Below are 27,536 nucleotides of genomic sequence, written 5' to 3'. Positions count from 1 at the left end.
TGTAGATGCTTCTTTTGGCCTCCTAACTTCACTGAGCCCTATTGTATCCCATTTACTGCCCTCTTTTTCCTCCAATAGCACTGCTAGAGTCGCCTCACTACATAACGTTCTAACGTTAAACGTTGCCAGGTTCATATTCCAATGGCGGCCTGTCCGGAGTGTTCACGCATGCGCTAAATAAAACACTAAACTGTGTTGGAGGTAGTAGCACTTCATTAGATGGAACGGCTGAGAAATGGGTATGAGACTCGTGAATGACCAAACATGAGAATTTGGGGCGTTCGCTGCAGAATCGTGTAAACACCATCTCTCAGTTAGCGAACAGTTCGTTGCTGCTCCACTTTCGGCAACGTCGAATTACTTCACTGTATTGCTTACCGTACGATGCTTTGTTGCACAAAGTATTTAAAGAAATAATAATAATAACCTGATTGCAACAGCTAGTAAGGCGAACAGGGTGAGGTAACTGCTACTATAATATGAATGAACTTCTATTAAACTGAGGCCAGTTGTATCCTTCAATTTACTAAAAGGAATCGATGAATAAATTAAGTTACGTATAGCAAACAAATTCACGGCATCTTGATTCGTTTGCTTTGAGAACATCGCAAGAATGTCGCCTAACTCTTGTAGTTGTCGTGAAAGCTTGCAAATTACCGGAAGTTATTCACCACAAAAATTATAATTTCTTCGTCTTGCGTACTCCAAATCACTGCTGTCACATGTCACCAAATCAGTTCTTCCCTTTCATGAACCTTCATCCAACTTGCGGGCTTCCACAGAACTGATTTACCATATTTCGTGCCCTTCGAATTGTCGATCAATTCTGCTTCGCTCTGCTAGTCTCCTGGTTAGCTCAGATGGCAGAACGACAACACCGGTAAGGCGTTGGTCCCGGCTTCGATCCCTGGACCAAGACAAATTTTTCTTCCACTTTGAAGCTTTCTTTCTCAGAAATCCGTGCGGCTTTTCTGCGCAGCTTCAAGCTATAGTCGGATGGATCAAAATTTTCGCTTTCATGAATCCTCTGCCACCTTTCGGGCTTTCTTAAAAGTAATTTGTCATATTGTGTTCAAGTGTTCATAGAGTTCCCTACAATATTATTGTAAGAAACTCTATGCAAGTGTTTAAGCCCATATAATATAGGGTGTCCCAGCTAACGTTGGCCAAGCTTTTCAACGAAAAAAAAAATGAAAGAACACGGTGCAAGATATGATTTTAAGCCCTACGATGTTCGGTAGCCATACCTCTGACGACCGAACAGAGTAGCTCTTATAACTGCGTCTTGCACCACCGTTTTTTTAAATATTTGCATAGTAATGCCACACACTAGGACATTTCCACAACTTCCTTTAATTATACGTTTTCCTAATTGCATCACTCGTAAGTTTTTGCCACTCTTCTATTTTTTTCTTCGTGTACCAGACTCGACTCATGTAGCTATTATCTCACATGCATACCTTCTTCATGTTTTCATTATCATCATCATCATCATCATGTCTCTCTGTCTCTCTCTCTCTCTCTCTCTCTCTCTCTTATTATCATTATTATTTTTTTCATGCTCTTTCATTCTCCTCCTCTGCGGAGTAGAAAGGCATACAAGCGTGGGCCGACCGCCTTGCCTTTCCTATAATAAATTTCTTGAAATCTCTCTATCATTCTCGACCCTTGTAACTTCTCTCTCTTTCTCTGTAATTTGAGTTTCAGTTGAAAATAATTATCCGCTTTCATGTTACTCGGCAGAATTAAGGCGACAGGTGCCTCACGTGTGCAAAAAACACCACTGCTTGTCGTGCGTCGTCTGCTGCGCAGCGAAGTTTCGCGTCGAGAGCGGGCGTGTTCGCGATCGCAACGCCACCGCCAACACCGCCACCTCGGAGGCGAGTTTGCACGAGCTGAGCAGACGACGGGCAAAGAGGAGTTAGTCGCGGGGGAAACATGGCGTCGGGAGCCGTTGTTGCTGTCGGGGATTCTGAAAACGACAAGCAACGCGGCGGGTCTGGCGAAAAGTGCGGCTCGGACCCGGCCACGGAGGACTCTTCCGAAAGCGACGGCGACGCCCAGCCGACCAAGGCATTCCACCGGCGGATTTCCACCTCAAAAGCCATCAAAAACGGGGTAAGGCCGCGCTCGGCGCTTACGCTCATGCGTTACACTCGTTTGTAATTCGTACGTTGTACGCAGCCCGCACCTGCAAGCACCGTTCCGATCACGGCCGTCATTACCTTGCCGTCGCCTTCCCAAATCTTCCCGGATGCGGTACTCTGCAACGGCTGTTGCATGCAACCCGGACGCGCTAAGCGTTCTCGCGTCAGCAAGTACCGCGGTGTGGTTTTCGTTTGACGCGTGGTGTTGACGGCCGCTCCCGAAAGCGTTCGCTCGCGCAACTTTCTACGACGCTTTTCCCCCTCGAGTATCCGCGCAGCCGGCGCACTGTCTGCATGCACTGTCCGCATGCGCTCGTTTGCTGCAAACGCCAGCGAGCGAGTGAACAGCATCATGTGCGTGCCGGATAAAAACGTCAACCGCCGGGCCGCTCCCATGCTGCCGTTGCTCGAAGTCGGCCGCTGTTTACACTGCACAGTTTCTCTTCGTCCCTGGAACTTTCGCCTGCCTGCGCGGCTTCTTGTGCCGTGCACGTTTCGGTGCAGTCGCTGTGTTTTCTTTTGCTCGAGACGGCGTAGCGCTTGACAAGCAGGCGGTTTAGTTCAGCGGCGCGTGAGAGCCCGCGTCGGCGTGTTTGATCGAACGCTTGGAGGCGCGGCCCGGGAGAGTCGGCAGCACGCTCGCCTTCGCTCCGCTGCCGGCGTGGTGCGGCGCGGTTTACGAACTACTCGCGTCGCGTCAAGTCCTACGGCCTCGTTCGTGATCATCTCCCACTGCCTAAGCGCCTTTTGTTGTGCTCCCATTTCCGCGATTGATGCAGCTGTACAACGCCGTCGAAGCGGATGCGATGTCGACACAACGCAACCTTGCGCCTATTGTCAATTGCAAGCGAAGTAAATGAACACAGGTGTTCGTAAAAGCCGCAATGTATTAGCCGTAATGATCACCTAGTTTCTAGAAATATATACGCGTTCCCATTTGTGGTGGCACGAATGGAAGCATGTCGTTCATTGCTGCAAATTCGCAGTAAACGTGAGCGGCGATTAGCCGTATATGTTACAAGCAAGAACTGCAAATGCCGCCACTGCACTGAAAGTTGAAATTGTCAACAGATTCGAGTTTACTATGAAATAGAGCTTCAGTTGTTCGAACTTGAATCATTTATTTCAATATGTTTTAGAATTATTATCTTTTGTATATGGCGCCACGATACCACTTACCTCTCAATTTCTTATTCTTCTATACTTCTTCCAGTTTCCTGCAATACTAGATCTTGATATATATTATGCGTACAATTGCGCAGCGACTGCGAGCTGTTAATTGTGTCTAGTTGGAGAGCGTATATATAACAACTGCGGTACTGCTTACTTTCCGAATTAATGTATGCAAACACAGAACCAAAATGAGCTAGACGAGTATATTCCCATCGTGCTGGAGTGCAGGGAATAAACTTTGCGCGAGCGGTGACATAAGTTGCATTGCAGATTTCCGGAGGAAATTGGTAACACTCAGACAATTAACACTTATGTGTTAAAAAAAAAAAAAGGTACGAGATTTGCTCGATAAGCAACTTGTTCGATGTGAAGAAGGGAAACGTGGGAAAGGATACAATACAATACAATACAATACAATACAAGTGCACTTAGACAATGAATACATAGTTGTCAAGCTGATTGATGAAAAGGCAAAATAGTCCCTGACAAAGCTTCAAAAACCCTTCCTACTAGGTGGCACACCACTCAGTGGGGCAAATGACAAAACTAGTAAATAAAACAAAAATAATAAATGGAACCATGAGAGAAGAAAAAACAAAACATACAAATACAGCGAGCAAGCCATTAAACTCGTGTTACAGTCACGTACTGGTGCAAAACCTATTATTAACACTAGAAAGGAGGCCATAGAAGCAATACACGAAAAACAGAAATGCACATTCTAAGTCGATTTAAAAAAATAAAAGGTAAATATAGTGAAAAATAAAATCAAACACTTTACACTGGAAGGAAAACACTCGCAGTATTGTGTTCACGAAAGGGGGAGGACAAAAGATACATGGGGATACTTTTTTGTTTTTTTTTTTGAAAGTTTGCCTGGCACGTTTTCCACCATCATAGGTGTGACGACCGTATTACGGCTTAGGAAATCCGGTATCAGATAGGTTATTTTTTTCGGTGCCATAATTAATACGTATTTTCTCCTTGTGATAATTTTTTGTGCTGGAAGTCATAACGGTGTTCCCTAAGGAGTTAGCTAGATAAATATGAATCTGAGTTTTCATTTTACTATAAGTAACAATTAAGGACTTTCTTTTAAAGACGTCGTTAACACCGAATATTTCATGTTTACTGAATAGTTGGGCGGTGTGACAAAGGTACGATGTGTTTGCAATTACACATGAAATTATTTTCGATAACAATAGCAGGATAGGTAAGTTGGTTTTGGTTGAAGTTCCCCACACAAGAAGGGATTAATTCAAACGGGAGTGTACAAGCGTGTAGTACGACTGCTTTATGGGCCACACGGAAAATAAGTGTCTGAATCTAGAAATTATTCCAATGGAACGTGATATAGTAGATCGAACTTCATTTATGTGAGGTGACCAGTTAGCATTTTCTTGGGGCAGCACGCCAAGAACACTGTATGTAGTAACGCGCTCAGTAGCAAGACTAATAAATGGAACAGTTGCCGGATTGGAGAGGGGCTTGCTGCGTGGATTAAAAATAGCGATTTTGTTTTTCTCGCATTTAATTGGTTTATTTAGTTGTAGCCAGATTGTCAGGCCTTCAAGCAATCTAGTAGCTTCACTCTGTAGCGCGATCAGGTCTACTAAAAAAAAACAAAAAAAAACAACAACAACAACTATATGTGTCGTCAGCGTAAAGTAAAATGCAGGGTGTATAGGGTACATTAATAATGTCATATACAACAAAGATCAAAGCGGGTCTAGAATGAAATCTTGTGGCACACCATATTTAACGTTACCTGATTTAGCGCGTTTGATATTAGGGTACTGAACGCGTCTTTTTAAGTAGCTATTGATTAATTCGAAAGGAATTTCCCTAATACCATACATTCATAGTTTGTCATATAAAATATCGTGTTTTACAGTGTCAAATGCTTTTTTTTTAAATCTAGAAATAACCAGAATGTAAGTAATTTCGGCTCAGTGTTATTAATTATTTTATTCTTAATTAATTACAACGCCTGTTCTGTCGAGATTTTCTTTTGAAAACCGTAATGTTTTCAACAATAATCTTCTTTGAATTGCAGAAGTTGACTAGTCTGTCGTTGATAATTTCCTCGAAATCTTTATAAAAGATTGGCAAAATTGAGATGGATCTGTAATTGTTGAAGTCGTTTGGATCACATTTTTTTTACTGACATCCTACCAACCTTTAATACATCAGGAAAGATACTTGTAGACAGTATTAGATTACTAATGTCACACAGTTTGTAATGTCACACATGTTTCTTTTAGAAAAATTGCGGCTGTGAATGCGAGGTCGACATATCCATTTCCAGCGGTGGGCGTTTCCTCCTCGGACCGGCCCGGCCGCATCTGCCGGTAGCTCCGCGGCACGCGTCGCTGCTGTCGGTTGCTGAATGATTGCTGAAGGCGGCGGTTGTGCTTCACGCCTCCACGGCGCACGAGCAACGAAGTGCAATTCGTTTTCTCTGGAGCAAGCGGCGAACGCCCATCGAAATGCACAGGGAAGCGCACCCCGCGTGTGGGGAAACTTCGAGGAGTGCGCGGTGGTGCGAGTTGGCAGGGAGACTTGCGCGACAATGAGCGTTCGGGGAGGCCGCGTGCGTCGCTGACGACGACATATGGCGCAGGAGCACCTCAATGTTTGTGCTGTGATGGGACAAATGTCTGAACTGGTGTGAGAACTATGTGAAAAAATAGTGTAAGGTTCGTAGAATAGTACGTATATTTGTAATTACCTATATGTATTTTATTTTGGCTAATAAAAGATAGGGGCAAATACTTTCTGATTCACCCTCGTAAGATACGCGACTGCTTTAATCGATTGAACCCTTATCTCATCGTCGCCGCATGCACTTCTATTCTTTCATTGATGTGGCAGGTTGTATACTTCCGTTTCTGTAGTGGGAACTAAAAATATTGAATCCTTAATCTTTTTTTTAACATATTGTAAGTTGTAACCACAGTCATTTACAGTAAGAACGTCAGTGTCCAGCGCTTAAAAAGTGCTAGTTAAACTAGTTAGCAAGTTCAATTCCTGCACATGGCGTACCATTTATTGTGAGTTCCAGAATGTTATTTCTATCATTCTTTGATGTCAGGATATTAAATGTTTGCCACACTTTTTTCGAGTCATGTATATTAGAAAATTTTTGCTCATAATACGTGGCGCATGCCGGATTAATGTCAAATCCTAGTTTGTTCCTGATCTTAAGTCGTTCTGAATATTATATACGCCTAGTTTCTACGAAGAGGTTGTGTCGGTGTCGTATTCTCTTTAAAAGAGTGCTTTTGATTGCAAGGTTTTACATTGCAATTACATATTTTTTTCATTTGAGTGATGGGAAATGCGGTCAAATAAGATTCTATAAAGTTTGTTAATGAATAAGCATAAGCTGTATGCAGTCGTGGAGCCGTTGGCTCGCAGTACGTTCTCCTAGTCGATTACAGAAGCTAAACTCTGAAAAACTGCTATGCCAGCGTTACCTATATTCCTGTATACTGTGGTATCTTGAAGGGGCAGCGCAAAAAGACGATGGCAGAAGGCAGGAACACACAGGACAGCGCTGAATCATCGTCTGTCAATCTGTCATCGACTTTTTGCGCTGCCTCTTCAAGATGTTCAACCAGTACCAACTCGGCCAAATGTCGATCCTTCTACAGTATACTGTGGTATAACGCTTGTAAACAGGGGTAAGGTGCCTCAGAAAGGCTGGCCAATGTTTCGATAGGAGTACCTACCTTCGTAAAAGGCGGCCTCGTCATCCTTTAAAGGGTTAGTGCAGTGACGTCACGTGCGGGTGTTGTCGCTGGCGCCAGCGACATAGTATGCGCATAGTATGCGCATACTATGCGCATACTGTATGTATGCGCGTAGTATATGTCGCAGTACTATATGTCGCATAGTATGCGCAAAAAGCATAGTATGCGCGCCGCTGGCAAAATTGAGTTTAGTTGCCTGGCCGGGGCCGTGAGAAAAAGCCTTCGATATAGGACTGCCTTTTCTCAATGCTTAAGGCGTTCTGCTGCTGCAGCAGGAGGTTGCAGGTTCAGTTCTCGGCAGCGTGGGCCGCCTTCATATGCGTTACGGTGAAATGCAAACGTTCACGCAGAAGCTCCTCTGGGAGTTGTCTAAGTATGCATAACCGTTGTGCCGCTTGCTATAGTCTCCACGCAGCCCGGTGCCATTGTCAATGCTACGAAACTTGATCCGACCCTCCGTGGTTGCTTAGTGGCTATGGTGTTCGCCTGCTAAGCACGAGGTCGCGGGATCGAATCCCGGCCACGGCGGCCGCATTACGATGGGGGCGAAAACACCCGTGTACTTAGATTTAGGTGCACGTTAAAGAACCCCAGGTGGTCCAAATTTCCGGAGTCCTCCACTACGGCGTGCCTCATAATGAGAAAGTGGTTTTGGCACGTAAAACCTCATAATATTTTTTTGTTAAACTTCATCCGACCAGTATATAAACGACAGCGCTACGGACCGCGGTGCAAGGTGGTTCGATGACGTAAGCGAATACCTGCAGGTGGTGGCGCCAGGTGCGCTGGTGACGTTCCTATTATTGTAAGCCGTTATCGCTCTTTAGCGCCTCATCCATCGGCGTCGCAACCGTGATGAACCGTACTCCGGCGACGGCGGCGTATAGCGCGGTCGCGCGGACCGTATCTTGAAAGCGATCTGCGATGGCGACACAGTGCCGCCTACTGCTGATAGCTTCGTGCGCGCTTTGTTATCTTCGCTTAGTTCGCCTTGCAGTGAGAGGCAGCACATAGGTGAATTCGCTCGCGGTTGCGGGCCCTGTATTGAAAGCGATCGTGTTACGTGACGGACGGATGGTCTGGTTTCTTCGTTTTGTAGCCATACAAATGCTTACGCATTTAAAACCCGCATTTACCGACCGTGCGTGCTACGGGTGCACGTTTAAAACCCAGTGACATCATAATCTAAAACACCCGTCTCTCCAACTGCATGCGATATTTCGCGTGGCTCTTTTGTTGCTTCAGAACGTTAAACTTGATCAACTCAGCCTGCATTTTCTCAGCTTTCTTGGCTCACTTGCGTGCCGATGGTGACGCAATTTCCGCTGCACGCTCCCGCAAGAATCCGAGACGTAGTCGGAACACTACGTGTGTTAGAAATTCTGGGCAGGGCTTTCGCTGTTTTTCAAAGATGCCCTGGACGGTTTTGCCCACAGACGGAGCCTGGTAAATGTAGCGACGGTGTTGCCAACTCAGTGTGCTGTATTATCCGTTGATTGATAACCAAAAAATCCCTATATTGCGTAAAAAATCCCCAAAATTTGACGACGTTATGCTTCATGGGGCGGCAGAGCTTTGTGCGCGTTTCTGTTAATTCACATCTTCATATTTATTGCTGAATGGTAAATTGGTTTCATTTTACTCGGCTCACCATGCTCGTCGCCGTCCGTTCCACAAGCTGCCCTTTGGTAATGCGTCTACTGTGCGCACCTGGAACCATGAACGCATGAGGTGCTGTGAAAGCGGAAATCTCGTAAACTGCCAAGCTTCAGAAGTTTCGCTTTTTCACGTGCTGTGCAGCAGCTGTAAACTCAGCCGCGATAATTCTTCGCCATCTTTCATGAAGAGGAGCAAACAATGGTTTCCAAAACGAAGAATATGTGGCCTTTTGTTCAAAAATAGAGGCTATGTATATACTAGATCCGCTTAAATTACGGGGCCCCGGCTCATATGGCCGCCAAGAGAACGGCGACACCCTCTCCTATTAGGATGCCAGAATTGAAAGAAGTGGCGACTGTCTATAGCGCGGCTAGTTCCAGCGACAGCTACCTGCATGCTACCCCGGGCGCGCTGCTCCCACTCCACTGGTATAATGCTAGCGAGTTGAGAAGCAGCTCGTGCCAGTAACATTGCTAAAGTTTGCGTGACTACTTATGAAGTTGCATATCGGGGTAAATGTCAAGATACCTGCATCGTTAAAAATCCCTCGATACTTCGTGAAAGACGCCAAGTACCTAAACGGACCCGAAAACCCCTAGACCTAGGGATAAATAACTACAGTTTCCATCACTGAACAATAGCTAGTGCAGCGAGAAAGAAAAACAATAGCTGCAATAACGAGTTGCAGGAGTGTGTTATAGCAAGAGAAGCCCGAAGATTTTCAACGCGTTTCCTCTGTGCATAACAGCATTTTTACGAGTCAAGGTTGCCGTAAGTTAAACGAAAAATACGTATAGATCTTAGTATGAGGCGTAATGCGCGTGTCGTTTACATGGAAACTTAAAAATAGACGTCCGCACGCCAAGTTTCATTCTAGACGCCAGCGCTCGTTCCTCCCCTGGCGGAACGATTTCACCTCCCACGGGTGTACGTTTCCGGCGCTTCCCTTCAAGGTCGCGCCAGCGCTTAGTTCGCGCTGCAAGCGAAACGTCTTTTGTTTGCAACGGCGCCTCTTCGGATGAATGGAAATTATTATTGTGTTGTTGACTGCCACATCAGCAATGTAAACACGAAAGGGTTGATGCCACCAGTGAAATTCTGCCGATTCACAAGAGAACGGTGCGAAAAAAGTAGACAACAGTCATGGATTACGGCGATGCCCCGAACAAAGTAAACAATTGGCAAACGAAGCGATCTCGTTCGTTGATCACTCGTGAGTGTGTGGTGGTTTTTACATGTAATCCACATGAATTTTATGATTACTGGGTATATAATCCTTTTATTTAAATAAAAACTTTAAGTTGTTCGACCAGCGCTTGTCCTGTCTTCTTTCTCGTGTTTCGTTTGTGTGTGCGCTGCCCAAGAATGGAAACCACTTCTGTTACTTGCGCTAGCTGGGGCCGGAGTTCACCTATGCCGAGAAACGTAATATGTGCACAATGCATCGAACATGACCGGAGTTCATTCTTGCATCATCACTGCACCGATCGATCGAGTGACTGGACGATACACGGCCGCGTCTTGGTCGCGCCGGCATTGCTGAAGCAGAAATGATTATTAATACTTTCAACTTCCGTCTCTTGAGCACTGTAACAAAATGGCCAAGCTATTTACATCGCTGCCTCTATTCTGTATTGTAGGGGCGTACTAGTTAAAGTTGTGTGCGCATGTCGTATTTGTGCTATGCGGCGATATATTTTATTTCCGCACAGTGTCGATGGAAGTTCGTTGTCGCCAACAGAGACAACACGGATTTGTAGTAAACATTTTGTAGGAAACTGCAAAAATGACTTTAGCATCGCACGCATCGTATGTGCCGACGATTATTCCGGCGGCACATACGATGTCGTTTCCAGTTACCTGCTCAGTGTCACTTACGTGGCTGAGCAGACGCTGCCCTTTCGCCGCATTGCGGCCATGAAAATAACCGTCTAGCGTACCGATCTTCTTAAAGGCAAGTAGACGCGTGTACATCGTCCTTCGAATAAAACGTCCACGCATGCACACGTAGGCACACACCGCGCGCTGTACTGAACGTGCCCAAACACGCGCAGTGCAAGAGGCAATCAATGCGGTGTGAACGAGAGATGGGATAGGTGTACACCCGCTAGTTGAATTTCGCCCCGCATGCGGCACTATCACGCCGGCGCGAGTAGGTAGTAATGAAGAAGCTCGCCTAAGGGAACCTCAGAATAGCATCGCCATCAACAACACAAAAAGGAGGAAAGCAAGAAAGAGCGCTCGCCATGCAATAGGCTACATAAACATGCAGGGCACAGATTGAGGAGCAGTTACATAGAGAACAAATAGGGGTGTATGGGGTTACAGAAGCGCACCTTAGAGACTCGGAAGAGCCGCCAGTGAGTGAGAATTATGTTTGGCAAGGGTGCAACAGAACCAAGTCGGAAAGAAAGGGAGGGGGAGTCGCAATGCTCATCCATCAGGGAGCCAAATTGAAAAGAGTAAATTCAAAATGTCAAGAAAATCTTTGGTTATTAGGTACAATGAGAGGGAAATAAACTTGGCTGGGCGTTACGTATTTGTGGACCGTAAATAATTGCACAGAGAAGAAGAGTAAAGAGTTAGTGGAATGCATAAGCGCTGATATTAAGGGTTTCGGGAATGATGCCGAAATTATCCTATTAGGTGACATGAATGCCCACATACAGGATTTAGATGGCTATACGGACAACAACGGGAAGTCAATGCTAGACCTTTGTGAGCAACATAACCTCATTATCGTGAATACAGGGCCTAAGTGGGAAGGGCAGATCACGTGGGAAGTGGGAAACCGGCAATCGACCATTGATTACTGTCTGATGACAGAAGGAATTCATGATAAGTTGAGAGAAATTGTCATTGACGAGGAAGGGTATAGCAGCATAGGGAGTGACCATAAAGGCATCATTTTGAAAATGGGATATATTGTTGGGAAAGAGAGCAAGGAGTACAAATTTGAACGCTGAAAAATAACAAATATAGTCACTAGAGTCGAGAAAGAACTTGGCAAATGGCCAAGTAAAGAGTGGGAACATAGTGAGCTTCTAACTGTAATAACGACTGAAATACGGAAAGACAAACAGCACGTTCGTTAGAAAGGAAAAAAGAAACCGAAAAGCTAGTGGAACAGGGAGATACGAGAAGCGATCGCCGAACGACAGAAAGCATCCCAAGAACACAGGCAGGCAAAGAAGGCACAGTTGCCGCAGGATGAAGTAGCCAGTAAATGGTAAGTATACCGGGAGAAAAAGTCTCTGGTTCAAATACTGGTACAAGCAAAGATAAAAGGTGAAAGTGAACGTTGGTTGTCAGAAATACGTGAGAAAAACAAGGCTGCACCTATAATATTTTGGAACCACACAAAATTATTAGGCAGGAAGTCGACAACAATACAACAACATATCCTAGACGAAGATGGAAACAAACTGGAAGGCGAAGCGGCATTAAATTACATTCGAAAAATAACAACCGAATCTTTCCAAGGCAATGACGAGGTTGTATTTGAAGAAAAGAAAGAGCATGAAAGAGAACAAGATGGAAAAGAGCTGGTGCTGAGAAATTTCAACTGGAAGAAAGCCGAAGACAAAATTCCTAAGCGCACAGAAACAGGGCTAATCGAGGTTCCCGTTTGGTTGATTAAGGAACTAGGACCAAAAAGTAAGAAACCTCTGGTGAAAGCAGTGGAAGAAAGTTTAAAAGATATACGAATACCGGACAGTTGGCGAGAAAGTGGAATGAATTTAATTTATAAAGGTAAGGAGGAGATACAATTCACTTGTACAGACCGTTGACCATTGCACCGGTATTATATAGACTAGCAATGCAGGCAATCAAATTAAAGTTGCAAGCATGGGCAGAGAAAAATGGCATTTTGGGAGAACTTCAGAATGGCTTCAGAATAGGTGGGCGTTTGGATGACAACTTATTTGTTCTTACTCAGTGTATTGAAATATCAAGAGTAGAAAACAGACCGTTGTATGGGGCCTTTTTAGACATTACGGAAGCGTATGACAACGTAGACCTTAACATATTGTGGGCTATTCTGGAAGGGGAAGGCTTAGGTGACGATTGTCTACACTTTTTTAGAGAGATTTACCTAGAAATACCGTTTGCGTTGAATGGGAAGGGATCAGGAGCGAGGAGAAAGTTGATATCGACAAGGGATTGAGGCAGAGGAGCCCTTTATCCCCACTGCTGTTTATGATAGATGGTGAGGATGGAGGGGGCGCTGGAAGGAAGTAATATCGGGTTTAATCTCTCAAACAAACAGGCGGGTACAGTAGCAGAGCAGCAGCTTCCAGGTTTATTCTATGCGGACGACATTGTGTTGCTAGCTAACAAGCAAAGTGATTTACAACGTCTGTGTGGCTAATATCTGTGAACAGGAAGGCGATAATTTAGGTTTGAAATTTAATATTAGAAATCAATTGTTATGGTATTCAATGAAAACAGTGAAAAGACAGTCGCAATACAGGGCCAGGAAATACCTCGGGTAAATGAATATAAATACCTTGGTATATGAATAAACGTAGGCTGTAGATATATGGAAACACAGGAAAAAACAACAGTAAAGGGGAAGAGAAATGGCAGCCATAATGGAGCACATGGCGCTATAGGGATACAATAGGTACGAGGTGCTCCGGGGTATGTGGAAAGGTGTAATGGTTCCAGGACTACTTTTGTAAATGCGGTTGTTTGCTTAAAATTAGGGTTACAAGCAGGACTCGATAGGAACCAAAGGTCAGTGGGACGCCTCGCACTGGGCGCTCACGGGAAGACTATAAATGAAGCTGTGCAGGGTGATATGGGCTGGACTAGTTTTGAAGTGAGGGAAGCTCGCAGTAAAATTGATTATGAAGAACCACTGAGGAATATGGAAGTAAGTAAATGGGCTGGGAGAGTGTTGAGGTATCTGTACAGGAAAAACATTGATTCACAGTGGAGGAAAAGAAGTAAGAAGCTTACCAGCAAGCATGCGGCCTGTAGGTTGAGCAACAGAGCAACAAAAAACGTCAAGCGGAAAGTCAGAGAGGCTGAAATCTCTTGGATGCTGGCAATAGGAAAAAAACCTGCCATGAGTAACTAGTTAAAAGGAAAAAACGAAATCAGGAAAGAAACAATTTATGATAACTGAAAGGGAAGCTCATTACTTTTCGAAGCGAGATGGGGATGCCTTATGACATGCACCTATAAAGCGAGATATAAGAAGGAAGAAGAAGCATGTGCTTGCTGCGGTAAAGCTATAGGGAAACGATGAATCATGCTTTATTAGAATGTGAAGACATCTGCCCAGCGGATGATTTAGGCACCACTGGCCTTGAAGCCCTTGGGCTCAGCGAGATCAAGGGAAAAGTAAACATGTACGCAATAGAGATTAGTAAGAGGCGATCGGAAGATTGGTGGAAGAAAAGTGGGGAAACGACAAAAAACGGAGACGTAGAAAATCAGTGTTCACAAAAGAGAGTCGGGAGATTTGGTTGTGGGAGTTCATCGTGTTTTTTTTTATTTTTAGCCTAGATAGGACACAAGGCAGTATAATAGCAAGAGCTTGGTGGGACAACCCACCGCCCCGTTTCACAGGGGACGCTCATAACATTCATTCATCCATCGATCCATCCATCCGACAGCGTCGCTCGGCGGTGCCGTTGTTGTCTATAGACTTTCCCGTCATTGAAACATCTCAAAAACGCGCGTTGCCTTCCGGCGTATAGTTGGCCAACAAGGCACGTGACCGGAAGCTTCTTGGAGTCGCGCGCTCGCTGCTGTTATCGCGCGCGTGAAACTGCAGCTGACGAGAAGCGCCGCGTCGGTCGCTTCGAGCTGCAGGCTCGTCGCTGGGCTCCTTTGACTGCCCAACGCGCCCAGGGCCGGTATTTTGTAGCGATGCCTTTTCCGATTCTATTCCTTTTCAGACTTTTCGCGCTTGGCCAGTGGTCAGAGCGACCGTCTGCCCACATTATCAACGGGATCAGGCGGCCGTGTGTGGTGGATGATAAGAATAGCATAGAATAAGGCATAAGGCACCGCTACAAAATAGCGGCCCAGACTGGCACGGCTTTTGCGGTCAGCGTTGTGAAAGAAATGGCAGTGGCTTAGCTCGGCTATGTTAGGATATACGTAGCGAAAGCTGAGGCATAGTATGGTTGGCGTTGGTTAATCTTGATTGCAAGTCTAGGTTAGTCTGATTGCCTAGCTGTATTGCGGCGTTTAGCCAGTCGTTCGGCGCGCTGTTGGTCTGTTTCCTGGGCGATTCGTTTCCTCTTCATCTCGTTCCGATGTCGATTCTAGGCCTCCTCCTGCTTACCAGAATTGTCGCCGTCCATACTGCCGCCTCAACTGTGGCTGCGGTGCACGCGAGCTCTCCTTTTCAATCCTCCGACATGTTATCAGGCATGCGACGCAGCTTGCGAAGCGAGCGCAACGACGAGGAACGCGGTGTGACGTCATACCAAACGGCAGAGGCGGAAAGGCGCGGCGCTGCGTAGCGGCGGAACACCTACGGCTCGGTGCTACTAGAGGCGCATGCGCAGTAGTGACTAAGGAGCGAGAGAGAGAGAGAAATATCCGCGGCGAGGCGCGCGTTATGACGTCATGTGCCTCCTCGGAGCACCGCCACGGCGAAATCGCAAGTTCGCGGCCAGTAGCGCTATCGCTTTAAAAACGCAGCAGGTGCGTCCTTGGCGCCATAGCGTGCGGCGGCGATGAAATTGTAAACTCGATTGGATCCGATCTGAAATGAACGAGGGGTTTTGTTTTGGCGACTCTCCTTTGAAATGCGCGTTAGAGATCAGAACGGACCACGCCTTTTCGCGCTGCATGACTCTGGGCATGTCTTCGAAGAGCGCACGCGATGGGTTTGCAATGTGGTGGCTATTCGCGAGGGGTTGGCGAACTTGAAATTTGGGGATGGGTCAAATGAAATTTGGAGTTGGGCCCAAACAGCCAAGCCAGAGAATGCTTACGCTTTAGTAGGCAATTCTCAGAATTTATGTAGCATTTTTTTCTTTACACCCTCTGGAGAATTCGTTTCGCTGCTGTAAAGCACGTGTTCCTGCTTCCTCTTCCTTAGCTCAAACACGAATTAGGACGTGGGACTTCTTTCAGGAGCGCACTTGAGCTCAGCGCGCTTTGCCTCCGTATAGTTTCTGCTTCAATGCCACAGATAAGTGGGTACGCTAGTACAGTCAACCGAACGCGAGGACAATGGTAAGCGTTCGGTTGACTGTACTCGCGTACCCACTTATCTGTGGCATTGAAGCAGAAACTATACGGAGGCAAAGCGCGCTGAGCTCAAGTGCGCTCCTGAAAGAAGTCCCACGTCCTAATTCGTGTTTGAGCTAAGGAAGAGGAAGCAGGAACACGTGCTTTACAGCAGCGAAACGAATTCTCCAGAGGGTGTTAAATCTCACTTGCCTTACTGCTTTTGTCTTCCGCGTTGCGCGAGTGCGAAACTATCGCATGTGGACGCTGACTGAATGTCTGTTTCGAAAAAGCGAAAGCGCTGTCAAGCTCTGCCGGACTACTTGGCGCAGTAAAACATGTGCTGCGCCCCTGTAGCTTTCCCTTCATGGCCACAGAAAATTGTCCGCGAGTGTATAGCTATGTACAGAGGGATGAAAATTAAGGTGCACAAATGAAACGAATGTTCCATACGCTTTACGTGGCGAAAGAATATCGCGTGGTCGAAGGCGATCACGGCACCATATCGAACGACAAGGTTGGTGACAATATGGCCGGTCGTCCACCTGTTCTAATGAGACGGATAGAGCCATTGCTTTCGTGCGTCATATCGAGGGCAGCCGGGTAAAATGTGCGGTCTCGTCGCAGGCGGTGCAATCAGCAGTTATTCGTGTATACGAGATATGCTGTTGCGAATGCAATTCTCTGCGACCGCCTGCACAGAGGATTGCCGCTCGTCGAGAGAGTCTGGGCGGAGAGGAGAGTTGTGAGAGTGCGCATTTTTTTTTGCGGACAGGGGCCGAATTTTAGGACAGTGCTGTCCTCAGTTCTACCCATTCTTGCTTCTTTAAACGTTCCGCGCCAGAGGAATGCATTCTCTCAAACCGAACCAACTATGAGCCAAGCTTGTTATACCCTTCCAGCCGGAGATGCAAACCGGAGAGGTTAAAAGAGTGCATGCTGATGCGTCTAATATTCGGACGATTCCATTGAAGCAAGCGTGCACACTACACAAGGTACATGGCGGATGGTAGGCGAGTGTCGTTGTAGCAGCGGTTACTGTATGCATGACGTACCATTCGCGTTCCACCCTGCGAAATGGCGTACACTTCGCTGAGTAAAGGCACAAGTGCCGAAATGTGTAGCACCTGGCTAAATTTAATAACGTCCAATACCACGATATGATTATCAGGCCCGCGTATACGGGGAGACTCCGGTTTAATTTCGACCACCTGCGGAATTCTTTAACGGGCACCTACATAGTTGCGCGCATATGCAAGAGCGTTTCGGCATTTCGTCCCCCACCGAAATTCGGCCGGGGATCAGATTCGCGACCTCGAGCTCGGCAGCGGCGCATATATATCCGCCGAGCTACCGCGGCGTTTCCAGGGGCGCGTGCGTTGCGGGAGAGTGCAGTGCATACGCTTATACCCGCTACCGTGCTTACCGCGCTTAGGGCATGCGGTGCCGCTTGCGTATACCAGCCAGTCGCGAGCGCCTTCGAGGGAGTGCTCGTCTTCCTCACCGTCAGCGAGTCGTCTGCTCAGATTGTTAGGATTGGGGGCTCAATCCCATCGCTCGTAATCGGTTGTCAAGATTGGAGTCGGGCATGAATTAGAAGGTAGCTGGCCCATGCCGTCGTCCAACTTATCCACGCTGAAGACGTTGTTGAAGGGAAGGACTGCTTCTCATCGAGATCGAGGAATAGGGGTTTATTTACAGTATCTACATCAGTCCAGCATGAATGCGACAGAAAGTACCTCAGTCTAACAGGACTGCTTGAGAAAGTACACTGAGCATCCGCACAACAGCGGTTTATAAGCGCTCGGTCCCCCCTCGATCCCAAGGTGACGGAAACGTTCGTCCAGCCATCGTAAACAAGCCACCTCTTTGCGGGACGGCTTACACAGACACACTTCGTCACAGGTTCACGGTTCGGAGCTGACGTGAGGCGGACTTCGTAGATCTCGGGGCTTGTGTCAGGAAAGGTGCCTTTTATTCCCCGAGCTGACCCCCGCAGCGCGGCCGGGTGCCCATTGTCTTGCGTCTTGGACGGCGCGTGGGAAGGAGCCTCGAACTACGTTCCCGCGAGCACTCCCCCGCTCGCGGCAGACCAGGGTGGTGGTGGCGGGCTCAGCAACAATAGTTGGTCCGCCGATCGCATTCTTGTCCCAACGGCGACGAGGCTAGAGCATAACGGTGACGTTCCAAGAAATTTGACGCCGCTGTTGCAACCGGCTGGCAAAACTTGCACCTCAGCTGGACCGTTCTTAACAAGATCCGACCGCGGCAGTGTCGAGCTAAGAGTTTTAGAGTGCGCAACACGTATTAAGGCGCATGCGTTTACGCAAAGTCCTTTGTCAGACCGCTTTTAGTTGCGCGTTCCGCATGTGTGTCTCGATGTGGACAGCTGCCCAGCAGTTTGTTTTGTTTAGCGTGTTCATCAACGGCCATAGCCTGCAGCGGAGTCACCGCCACTGCTTGCATCGCCAGCGCCAACGCCCACCATTTTGCGAAGCTCCCTTTGCGTCTGTCAGTCCGCGCTTGGACGCGCCGTGCATCAATAGCAATGCGGTTTCTTCCTCCTCCTCCCAGGCAGCGGCAACGGGATTTCGCGAGAGCACTCCGCGAAATGCCGCGAACCCCCAAGCAATCAAGAGATCAAGCAATCAAGGGTCGCTAACTATAAAACACAAGATCACTTTAGCCTGGTGAAGTATTCATTGAAAACTATATTTTGGCTGATTTCATTGTAATTATTACCAAACGAGAAAAATTAAGGCATAAGTTTCATTTTATGAAGCGCCGGCACGTCGGTGTTGGCGTCGCAAAAATATTTTTCTTATTTGGCTGGTTGCGGGGTTTAGTAAACGTCCTTGAAGCTTGCTAAGTCTATTGCTCTTTTTTGAAAGATTCGACCTGATCTTTCCCTACAAAAAGTTAACTTTCAGCAGGCGCCGTCAAAATTAACGATGCCTCGGCAAGCGGCTGCGGCAGTTTCAGTCGCCACCCATATTTCGCTCGTACGGGTTCATGAAGCCTACTTTCGTGGTATGAATGAGTTTCACGTCGAATAGCATCCCCTATTTTTTTAGTATGAAAGGAAAGAAATGTAGTCAACCTATAAGGGTCACGGCATACACCTTTACGCATGCATAGCAGTAACAACAAAAGTATATATATATATATATATATATATATATATATATATATATATATATATATATATAAACAGCGTCCTATAGGATAAGGAACAAGGAATCCACAGCACACAGTCGTATATACACACGAACATATAGATACAAATGGCGAAGGCAAGTCGCACCACACTGAGTTCTTGAACACTTTTCTTTCCGGCTGTCTAGCTATCCGACAAAAAATGTGGGCCGATCCCGAAGGAAGTACATTCCAAGATATGGGCCGTTCACGTGCGTATATATGCGACACTGGGCGCATGCGCGGAAGAAGAGCCGTGCCAAAGAGGTTGCAGCAGAGGAGACCGGTTGCAGTACCTGCCTCACACGTGACGTGTCTCGCATACTTGTGTAGCCATCGTAGCTGAGTTCTGCCCAAATTGCTTAGATACTTACTAGCGTAACTAAATATTTTTTCTTCTTTTTAATGCCCCTTTAACGTTGCGGTTGGGTTCTACAGATACGCATCCGCACCGTTGATACGGAGTGAACCTGCCTAATAGCCGTGACATCACGCAAGAATGGCGAGAGCCCATACATTTCATTGGTGGTGGACCCTAGCTGTTCTTAGCGCCATCTGTTCTTGCAAAAGATTTTTTTTTTGTTTTGGTTGGACCTTCGGCTTTCTTATGGATGACGTCAGAATCAGGGCGAGCCGCTGGCCGGCTTTCTCCTGCCTAGGAGGCATTCCTCGACCGCAGTAATTCCGCCCATGAGCATGCGTCGTAGCTTCCACTCCAGTGCCACGTATTGGGACGCGGATTATGTGTCACTAGCAAAAAAAAAGATCTAGAAAGACACTCCTATTGCTAAATATACTTGTGCGTATAGGCGTATGGGCGCATCGTTACGATTCGCTATCGTTGATTTCGTGAGCAGTGCTGCGGAAACGTAAGAGCAATAAAAACTCTGGTTTCTCTACCCCATTAATCGTCCCGCGGAGACCTAATACAAGATCCAGCCGACCTCAAATAAAGGACGGACGGTGGATCAAGCCTTACAAGCATGGCGACGCGAAAAGAAGCATGGCTTCCCCTCCCGAGCCCCGACCTTTGCGCAACAGTTTAAACCTCCGACACTCTTGCCTAGCTATAAGGCAACTCCGCCGGACTTTGATCTCACCCCCTAAAGATCATCTGTTCGTCCCTGTCCGGCTTCGTTGCGCAAGGCGTGTGGGTTGAATGGAGCCGAGCCTCCTCGCTGTGCTCAGCGACAGTGGCCTTGAACGCTTTCGCCCCGGGTGTGTGTAAGGACAGGTCAGGGGATGTAACCAGACCGCGCGATACGTCCTTTATCAGACGCGCGACGCCAGATTTGCTCGGCGCTGCGATTACTAAGGCGAGAGCCCTACTGGACATTCGAAGTACGTACGGCCCACTACCCGTCGTGACCGCGCGCCTGTGTGTGTGTGTGTGTGTGAACGTCGGACACACGGCGCATCCGGCGTTGCTTATACGTGCACTCAGAGTGAAGAAGGCGCGTGACCTCCCTGCACTCAAGTGTGCCCGTGTAACCTCACGCGCACTCTTTGCATTCTCGTGCACATAGTTCTAAAGGCACACGCCTTTCGCAACAGATTTTTTTTTTTTGCCCAGGCGCGTCAGACAACCGTTTGGTCGACATATTCCACCCGAGAAGCATCTAGGCACAGTTTTCTCCTCCTATAATCGTATGTATATTATATGGCCGATCATGATCGCATGACTGCAGTAGGGAACAATTGAATTTCCGAGCACTCGATTGCTATTTTAACCGTAGTTAGTTTCTTGAAGGGCTCAGTTGATTGAGCAATTGACGCTCGGCCGTACGCCACTGTTAGGTCTCTCGGTCCTGCGCTCTGAGGAGGGGGCGTAACGAGAAGGAGACGTTCGTAATCCGCCGTTATTTATATTCGGTTTAATTAACGAAAGGATGCCGGTGTTGTTTGCTTCCATGATTTTACGCTTGCCTGCATTGTGATGCCCTGGCGAGCGTACCATAATTATGCTGACGGCATTCATTGTAAAGTCATGAATATTTAAATTTTGCGCCTCTTTTATTTATCTTGTTTTTGTCAGTGTTTCAGACCAAAGGCGCGGGACACTTGTTCGTTGGATCGATCTCTGCTGACAAACTTTGTTCGCTGTTCTAAATAAACGTCCAACACTGACCCAGCCGGTATCGATCTCGCGTTCATGTGGGTGCCAGCAGCTGTGTACCTGTTGCGCACAGCGTTTGAATCGAACAGTTCACCGGGCACGTGTTCATACAGATCGGCGAAACAAGTATAGAATGCAGTCCGAATCGTTCACAGCGTGTGTGTATCTATAGCTTTGGGCTCACTAAGACTCGGATCCACCGAAATCGCGCCCTGTCGCGCACTCGCAATAATCGGCCCCGATTCAGTGTGACTCTCCGAATCGCAGATTTGTCCGTCATGGTGGCGCAGTGTATATACATGGCGTCTTGCTGCGATACAAGCCCGAGGGTGCGGGTTCGAATCCCGGCCGCATTTCAATGGGGGATAAAATGCAAGAACGCCCGTGTGCCGTGCGTTAGGTACACGTTAAAGAACTCCAGGTGGTATCACTGCGGCGTGCCGCATAATGAAATTATGGTTTAAGGCATGTAAAACCACGCAACCTAATTAGATTTCACACAGATTTACGAAGGGAGTGGCTCAATTGAACCCGCTTTGATTTGCAGACCCGCTCGCTTGGCGCATACTCGCAGGCTTATCGCACAACTCTCGCCAACTTAGAGCCACTAGCTCAGGATTTCACTTATAGGGATGGTGCCGTCCATATCGCGCAGAAAAAGCTTAGGTATAGAAGCGTGGCAGAATTGCCGACACATAGGAGAGGCACACGTCGACATTTAATGGCCATCAACACCTCAACGTATTTTGTATGCATCCATACGGCTGTGTCATTGCGCAGATCGTTATCATAATTCTTTTGTCGTGATCACAACGCTAAAAGAAATGGAAAGCAACAATGAAGAAGGCACCGCGTAGATTCAGGGAAAGCTCTCGCTCAGGTCGTCGCCCTTGTCGAGCCCGCTTAGGGAGTGGTGACCTTCGTGTTCGTTTTCTTTATCTCTAGTCACCACCGCATTGCACAATAACCTTGTGCAGGTTCCCGAGCGTAACTCTAGTTGTCATTCACTGCAGTTTTTCTTACGGCAGGCGACCTTTCAGTGTGGCCACCAGTTCGCACAATCTGGCAGTCACTTGTGCTGAGAGTGCTTTCCATTTTTTTGGTCAACCCAGCAAAACGCTGAGTACGCTACTCCGTGTGAGGAGAACGAGAGATGAAGCGAACGTGTTGACATATAAATGGTGCGCGTAACTAATACGAGCAAACTGAAAAGACGGACACCGTCTAGGCACGAGTCCACGAGTAGGTGTGCAGCTGTCCTCAAACAATGGCGTATGGAATGAGCGCATCAACTCTTCCGCTGTCTGTATGTTGCCCTGGCTTCAGGTTGTCGTGGCTTAACTATAATCGCTGCACATTTACATGGGTGCCTTTGCTACAGTCACGTGATCGACAAAAGGTATTGGCGGCGGAATGATGTGTTGACTCCGAACGTACAGACAAGGGATCGGAAATATGTTGATGTGGTGGCGGTCGTCCTTCCTTCGTTCATTAATTCATTCATTCATGCCCCTATTTGTGCACTTATTTGGTAGTTCTGTCTCTTCTTCCTTCAATCATGTAGCCCTCTTTCTTCCTCCTTCGTTCCTTCACTCAGTCTAATGAGTGACAGTGAGAAAAAAATAAGCGAGCTGTCGATTTGCGCAAATTGGGGGTCTTCAAGAGTGTATACGTTGGCGTTTAGCACTGTCGTAAACCCGGCATTCCTTCTCGACAAATGATGCTTCACCGGCGAGCGTGCAGCTATGAAAATCACGCTGCATCGTCGTTTTCTCGAGACCAGAGAGCTGTCGACTAAATCAGCGTCACCCGAGACTAACGGACAAGCAGTTCCGTATCTTCGGTTGTTCGACCGCCCAGAGCTGACGGGCGAGACGAGCGCCCGCCTGGACGAGACTGGACCCGGCGTGGACTGTGACGCGCAAACAAAGAAGCTCACGTCGAGGCGACAACAGCCGTCGCCCTCCGTGGAAGCAATAACTACCGCGAAGACCACTCTATATACACCTGCACCTGACAAGCGGGCCGTCACGAAGAGCCACTAATTGATAAAAGGGGCCAACGTCGAGGACATCCGTGGGAAAGACGTCAGCATAAAGTTCCCAGTTTGCCACGTGGTTGTCTCGTCCGCCGGGGCGATCGCGCAACATGGGAGGCGGAGTCCTGCGGAACGGTGCGACGTCACGGGCGGGATATTGCGATCGGTTCGACGATTATGGTTGGCCGAGAAGAGGAACAGGGAATTTCCCCCACGAGAGAGAGAGAAAACTAAAGAAGTGCTTGAAAAGCGGATGTCGTGGGGCTGTGCTCGCGCTGCTCATGTAAACCATCGTGACGTAAATTTGTTAACCCATTTTCTCATCTCTTGGGCGTCACCCCTGATCTCTCGATCGCCCTGCCACATCACCAGCCACGGAACCGCAATGGCCGCCCGGACACCGCATCGCGACCAGAGGGCGCGAACAGACGGAAGTACCGTATAAAGCGCGCCTGACGCGCGCTCGTCCCTTTCAGCACGTCGTCTGTGGTGTCTGCTCGCAATTCGCCGAGTTTTCCGTCCGTTCTGGGCAAGTTTCCCTTGCACGCTGGCGTTGCTCAGCCTCGTGTACGTTCGCCGTGCTCGTAATATTTGTGCCGCGTGACAAGAGCACTCCACGTCCCTCGCAATCCGCGCGATGCCGTGACGCAGCGGTGACGTCATGTTCGTTAATTGCGGAACAGCGCTAAGTCGTTGTATAAGCGCATGGAACTGCTCTCGAAGTTGCTGCTCCCGTTTGCGACACGCTCGACTCTTTCTTGCGCGTGTCACCTGACTCGCAGCCGGAAGTAGATGCTGCTGCGGGCTTTGTTTTGCGCAATCACCGTGCGATGGAAGCAATTTCTCTTACTACACTCACATGTTCCGATGGGGGAGACGAAATGCGAGAAACATCCGCGTACCGCGCATTGGGTGCACGTTAAAGAACTCCAGGTGGTCAAAAATTAACCCGGAGTCCCCACTATACGGCGTGCCTCATAATCATATCGTGGTTCTGGCACGTAAATCCTCAGATATCTTCTTTTTTTTAATCGTCGCACCTTGCTGCGAATTAAGCCTCTTTGTTTTCATGACAGCGGTAGGAAAGAGTTATACCTTCACCAACCTTAGCCGCGTCTTGCTGTTTTGAGGCGTAGCGGTTCCAGCTTTTCTCTTCTCGGAACGGGCTGCTGGGTGCTTATCTATGGCGTCACCGATGAAGAGAGTTTAAGAGGTGTTGCAGCGCCCTTTTAAAGAGGCTCTTCAAAGCAACACTGAAATAGTTTACTCTTGTACTCTATTGAGACTCAGTTTGCACATATTCTGTGTGAAAAGGTTGGTTATAGCAACAGAGGAAGACGCAGTGTATGTCATCTCTTGCAGTCCTTGTCCTTCGCGCTGTACGTCATTTTTTATCATGAATTACCAACTAGCCTAAGCAACCACCCCAATTGCGACGTTTCCTTTTCTCGAATTTTGTGACCGAACCGCTTCGCCGGCATGTTTCTATGACATCACGAATTCCAAAGTATTTTTGCAAGTTTGACCCGCTTTTGTTGTCAAATATATTTCAGAATTAATTCGGTTAAATTAATGGATCTTGAGGTGTAATTCGTTTTAGTCGATGAACTAACTATATAGCTCCGAGCAGATGCTTTCCGAATCTCATGACGTCACGAGAAGCTAGCGAGGGAACTTGCAGCCTGTTTTTCGTTTTGCGCAATGTCTGAATTACCAAGAAAAAGAAAGTCGCAGTTTCGCCCGAAAGGCGAAGCTTGATTAGGATAGCAAATTAGTGGACAGCTATACAAAGTAAAGATAGTTGTTTTATCGGCCGTATGCACTTGTAAACATACGCATACTAACTAAATTAACAAGCATGGTGTCACGCGCGCACAGGTGAACATGCACACGTCTCACACAATGACCGCGAGAACTTGCTGTCAAAACGCTGCAGTGCGGAAACGCGGAAGACGGAAACGCGGAAGCGAATTGACCTTCGTGCAGCCGCTCGCATCAACACGAACTAAGTCGCGAAAATGCAGCGTAGTGCGGACTCGTCGCAGATGGCTTTCAAGATACAGCGGCCAGCCGCGCGCGCCGCCCGGAGTACAGATCGCCCCCCATCCCCTTCCTCCCCCGGAAGCCTTGCGCGTGACGGAAAGCGGCGCACTTCCTCCCCGCTTTCGTCCGTTGCGTGCTCGAGGTTGAGTCGCGATCACCGGCTCACCTTCGCAAGCCTTCACTCTCACGTACAGCATACGGCGCGCGGCGATGACGTTACCGCCCTTGGGCTTTATACGGAACCTCACGGCGACGCCGGTGGCAGAAATGTGCCTGCGGTGTCCATAAAATTGATAAATATTCAGCGATAATTACGATACTCCGTAATGCGATATTTGAGCTCAAATTAGGGTACTCGGTACTCATTTCGCGATATGTTAGCTGGCACGGATAATCTGTGTGGTGCGGCACGTTGCAAACGTAGCGAAGTGTGGGGCGACTGCCTCGCTAAATTGGAGATCGCGACAGGCAGCGCGTGGCTGACGCGTGGGCGCGATTCACTGCAGCCGCCGCAGACGGACCTCCCAGTCGACGCGTGCTACTCTGGCGGCATCTCGTGGCCATCGTCGCTGCAATACGCTTTCGTTCTCACGCTTTCGCTTACGGTACTACGTAGCATTTGCATAGTTTTGAGGTTTGGCTCTAGTTTAGTGAAATACCCTGTACATTGTTACGCCTCAACACGACCAAGCGCCTTAATTATACGATTACTATGAGGCAACCCTGCCCATCCATCAGCGCCTATCCAGAAGTCAACGCACCGTTGACAGCGACTGTCGATGGGCCCGCAAAAGGCAACCCCCACTACTACCTCACAGCCTGAACTAACGATTAAAAGGGCCAACATCGAATTCTATTGAAGAACGGCGCCGACCTTGGATTCCCAGGTTGCTATACGGTCACATATTTCATACCTTCTGGGGCGGAGTTCGGCGGAACGGCCTGAAATCCTGGACGGGATATTGCGACAGATTCGATGATTGTGATTGGCCGCGATCCAGTCATCAGATTCTTTAGTCTAATCGCCTATAGGGAAGACAACGGGATAAAAAGCGGAGGCCTTTCGTGCGGAGAGGCTGACGTGTCCTGGTGTGAACTCGGTCGTTTAATATGCTCCTGTCTGGAGTAGGCTTCCGTATCAGGAGCCGGTGTAAGTAATCTAAAATAAACACCTTTTCCTTCATTCCTGCTACCGGACGTACTCGTCGATGGGCTTGGTGGATTCCTATAGCCCAAACGCCACCTCGAGCGGCAACAATATATTGGCCTCGAGCTCCACCACTGGAAAAGCTGGCGCCACCCTTGGCGTGACGTGCTATTAGGGATCACGTGGACATAGCGGCTGCGTCGGCTGCTTCGGGAGCGCCGAAGCGAGCTGAAAATGAGAGTTTAAATCCCCTCATACGCTGCGGTCCTCATTTAGTGGCGAAATTTTCCCGCTACGAGTGTCTACTTTACTACGCTTGAAAGCACTACAATAGGTAGTAGCTTCCTTTGAAGGTGCGCAACATGGTAGGCTATTGCTCGGTGCCGCAGTGCCGGACGTACGCAACGGAGCCCGGTGTCAGCTTTATTCACACGTAGCCGCAGGACAAGAAGCTGCGTGAAGCTTGGATCGCGAAACAAAGCCGGCAAACAGACATCGGCTACAACTCGGGTATGCAGCAAGCACAGACGCAAGGAAGATTTCTGCTACGGTGCCGGGTCTGCGATGTTTGGAAAACGCGCACTGAGACGCTCGCCCGCGTCTTCTGCCCGACTAATGCCATGACGATTTGGTCTATGAACTTGTCGATGGTATAGATACTGGCAATTCACTGGAGTGGAAAGGGAGCGGTAAGACGCACATAAAAAAAAAGCATGGCATATGGTCATGTTTGTGCTATGAATTAATGCACTGGATTACAAAAAAGAAGCAGCGAGAAATCGCACGCTGAGAACACCGATACGCATACAGTGCGACGCAACTCGAGAAATAGTATTGAAACGTCCAAGTTTAGATAAAAAAGAGATAGAATCGTCGTGACGGCACATCACAGTCCCCGTAGGCGTCGAAGTCTCTGCAATGAAATTATTTTTGAACAGCTCTAATAGCGCCTACGCAACAATGGTTGCTTGTATACTGTCAAATGCTCATATTCTGCGGCCTGAAAAGCTCATGGCACGGTGCGAAAACGCACACGCGGCGAAAGCGAAACAGTGCGCGTACA

At 47.9% G+C, this 27,536-nt stretch overlaps 1 protein-coding gene across 3 annotated transcripts in view; it reads left to right on the top strand.

Annotated features, from left to right (window-relative positions):
• Positions 1-1,856: 1,856 nt before the first annotated feature.
• The window catches only part of LOC135907064 (diacylglycerol kinase delta), a 472,455-nt gene continuing 446,775 nt past the window's right edge, over positions 1,857-27,536 (top strand). For 2 of the 3 annotated variants that reach the window (XM_070531531.1, XM_070531533.1), the window contains exon 1: positions 1,858-2,118. In XM_070531531.1, coding sequence (XP_070387632.1) covers positions 1,939-2,118 — 180 coding nt within the window. In that variant the 5' untranslated portion in view covers positions 1,858-1,938. Of the gene's footprint in view, positions 2,119-27,536 lie in introns of all 3 variants that reach the window. The other variant, XM_070531532.1, reaches the window with a different exon arrangement.

This window comes from Dermacentor albipictus, chromosome 1, assembly GCF_038994185.2.
Source record: "Dermacentor albipictus isolate Rhodes 1998 colony chromosome 1, USDA_Dalb.pri_finalv2, whole genome shotgun sequence".
NCBI lineage: Eukaryota > Metazoa > Arthropoda > Arachnida > Ixodida > Ixodidae > Dermacentor > Dermacentor albipictus.
This window is presented reverse-complemented; position numbering and strand designations above follow the sequence as displayed.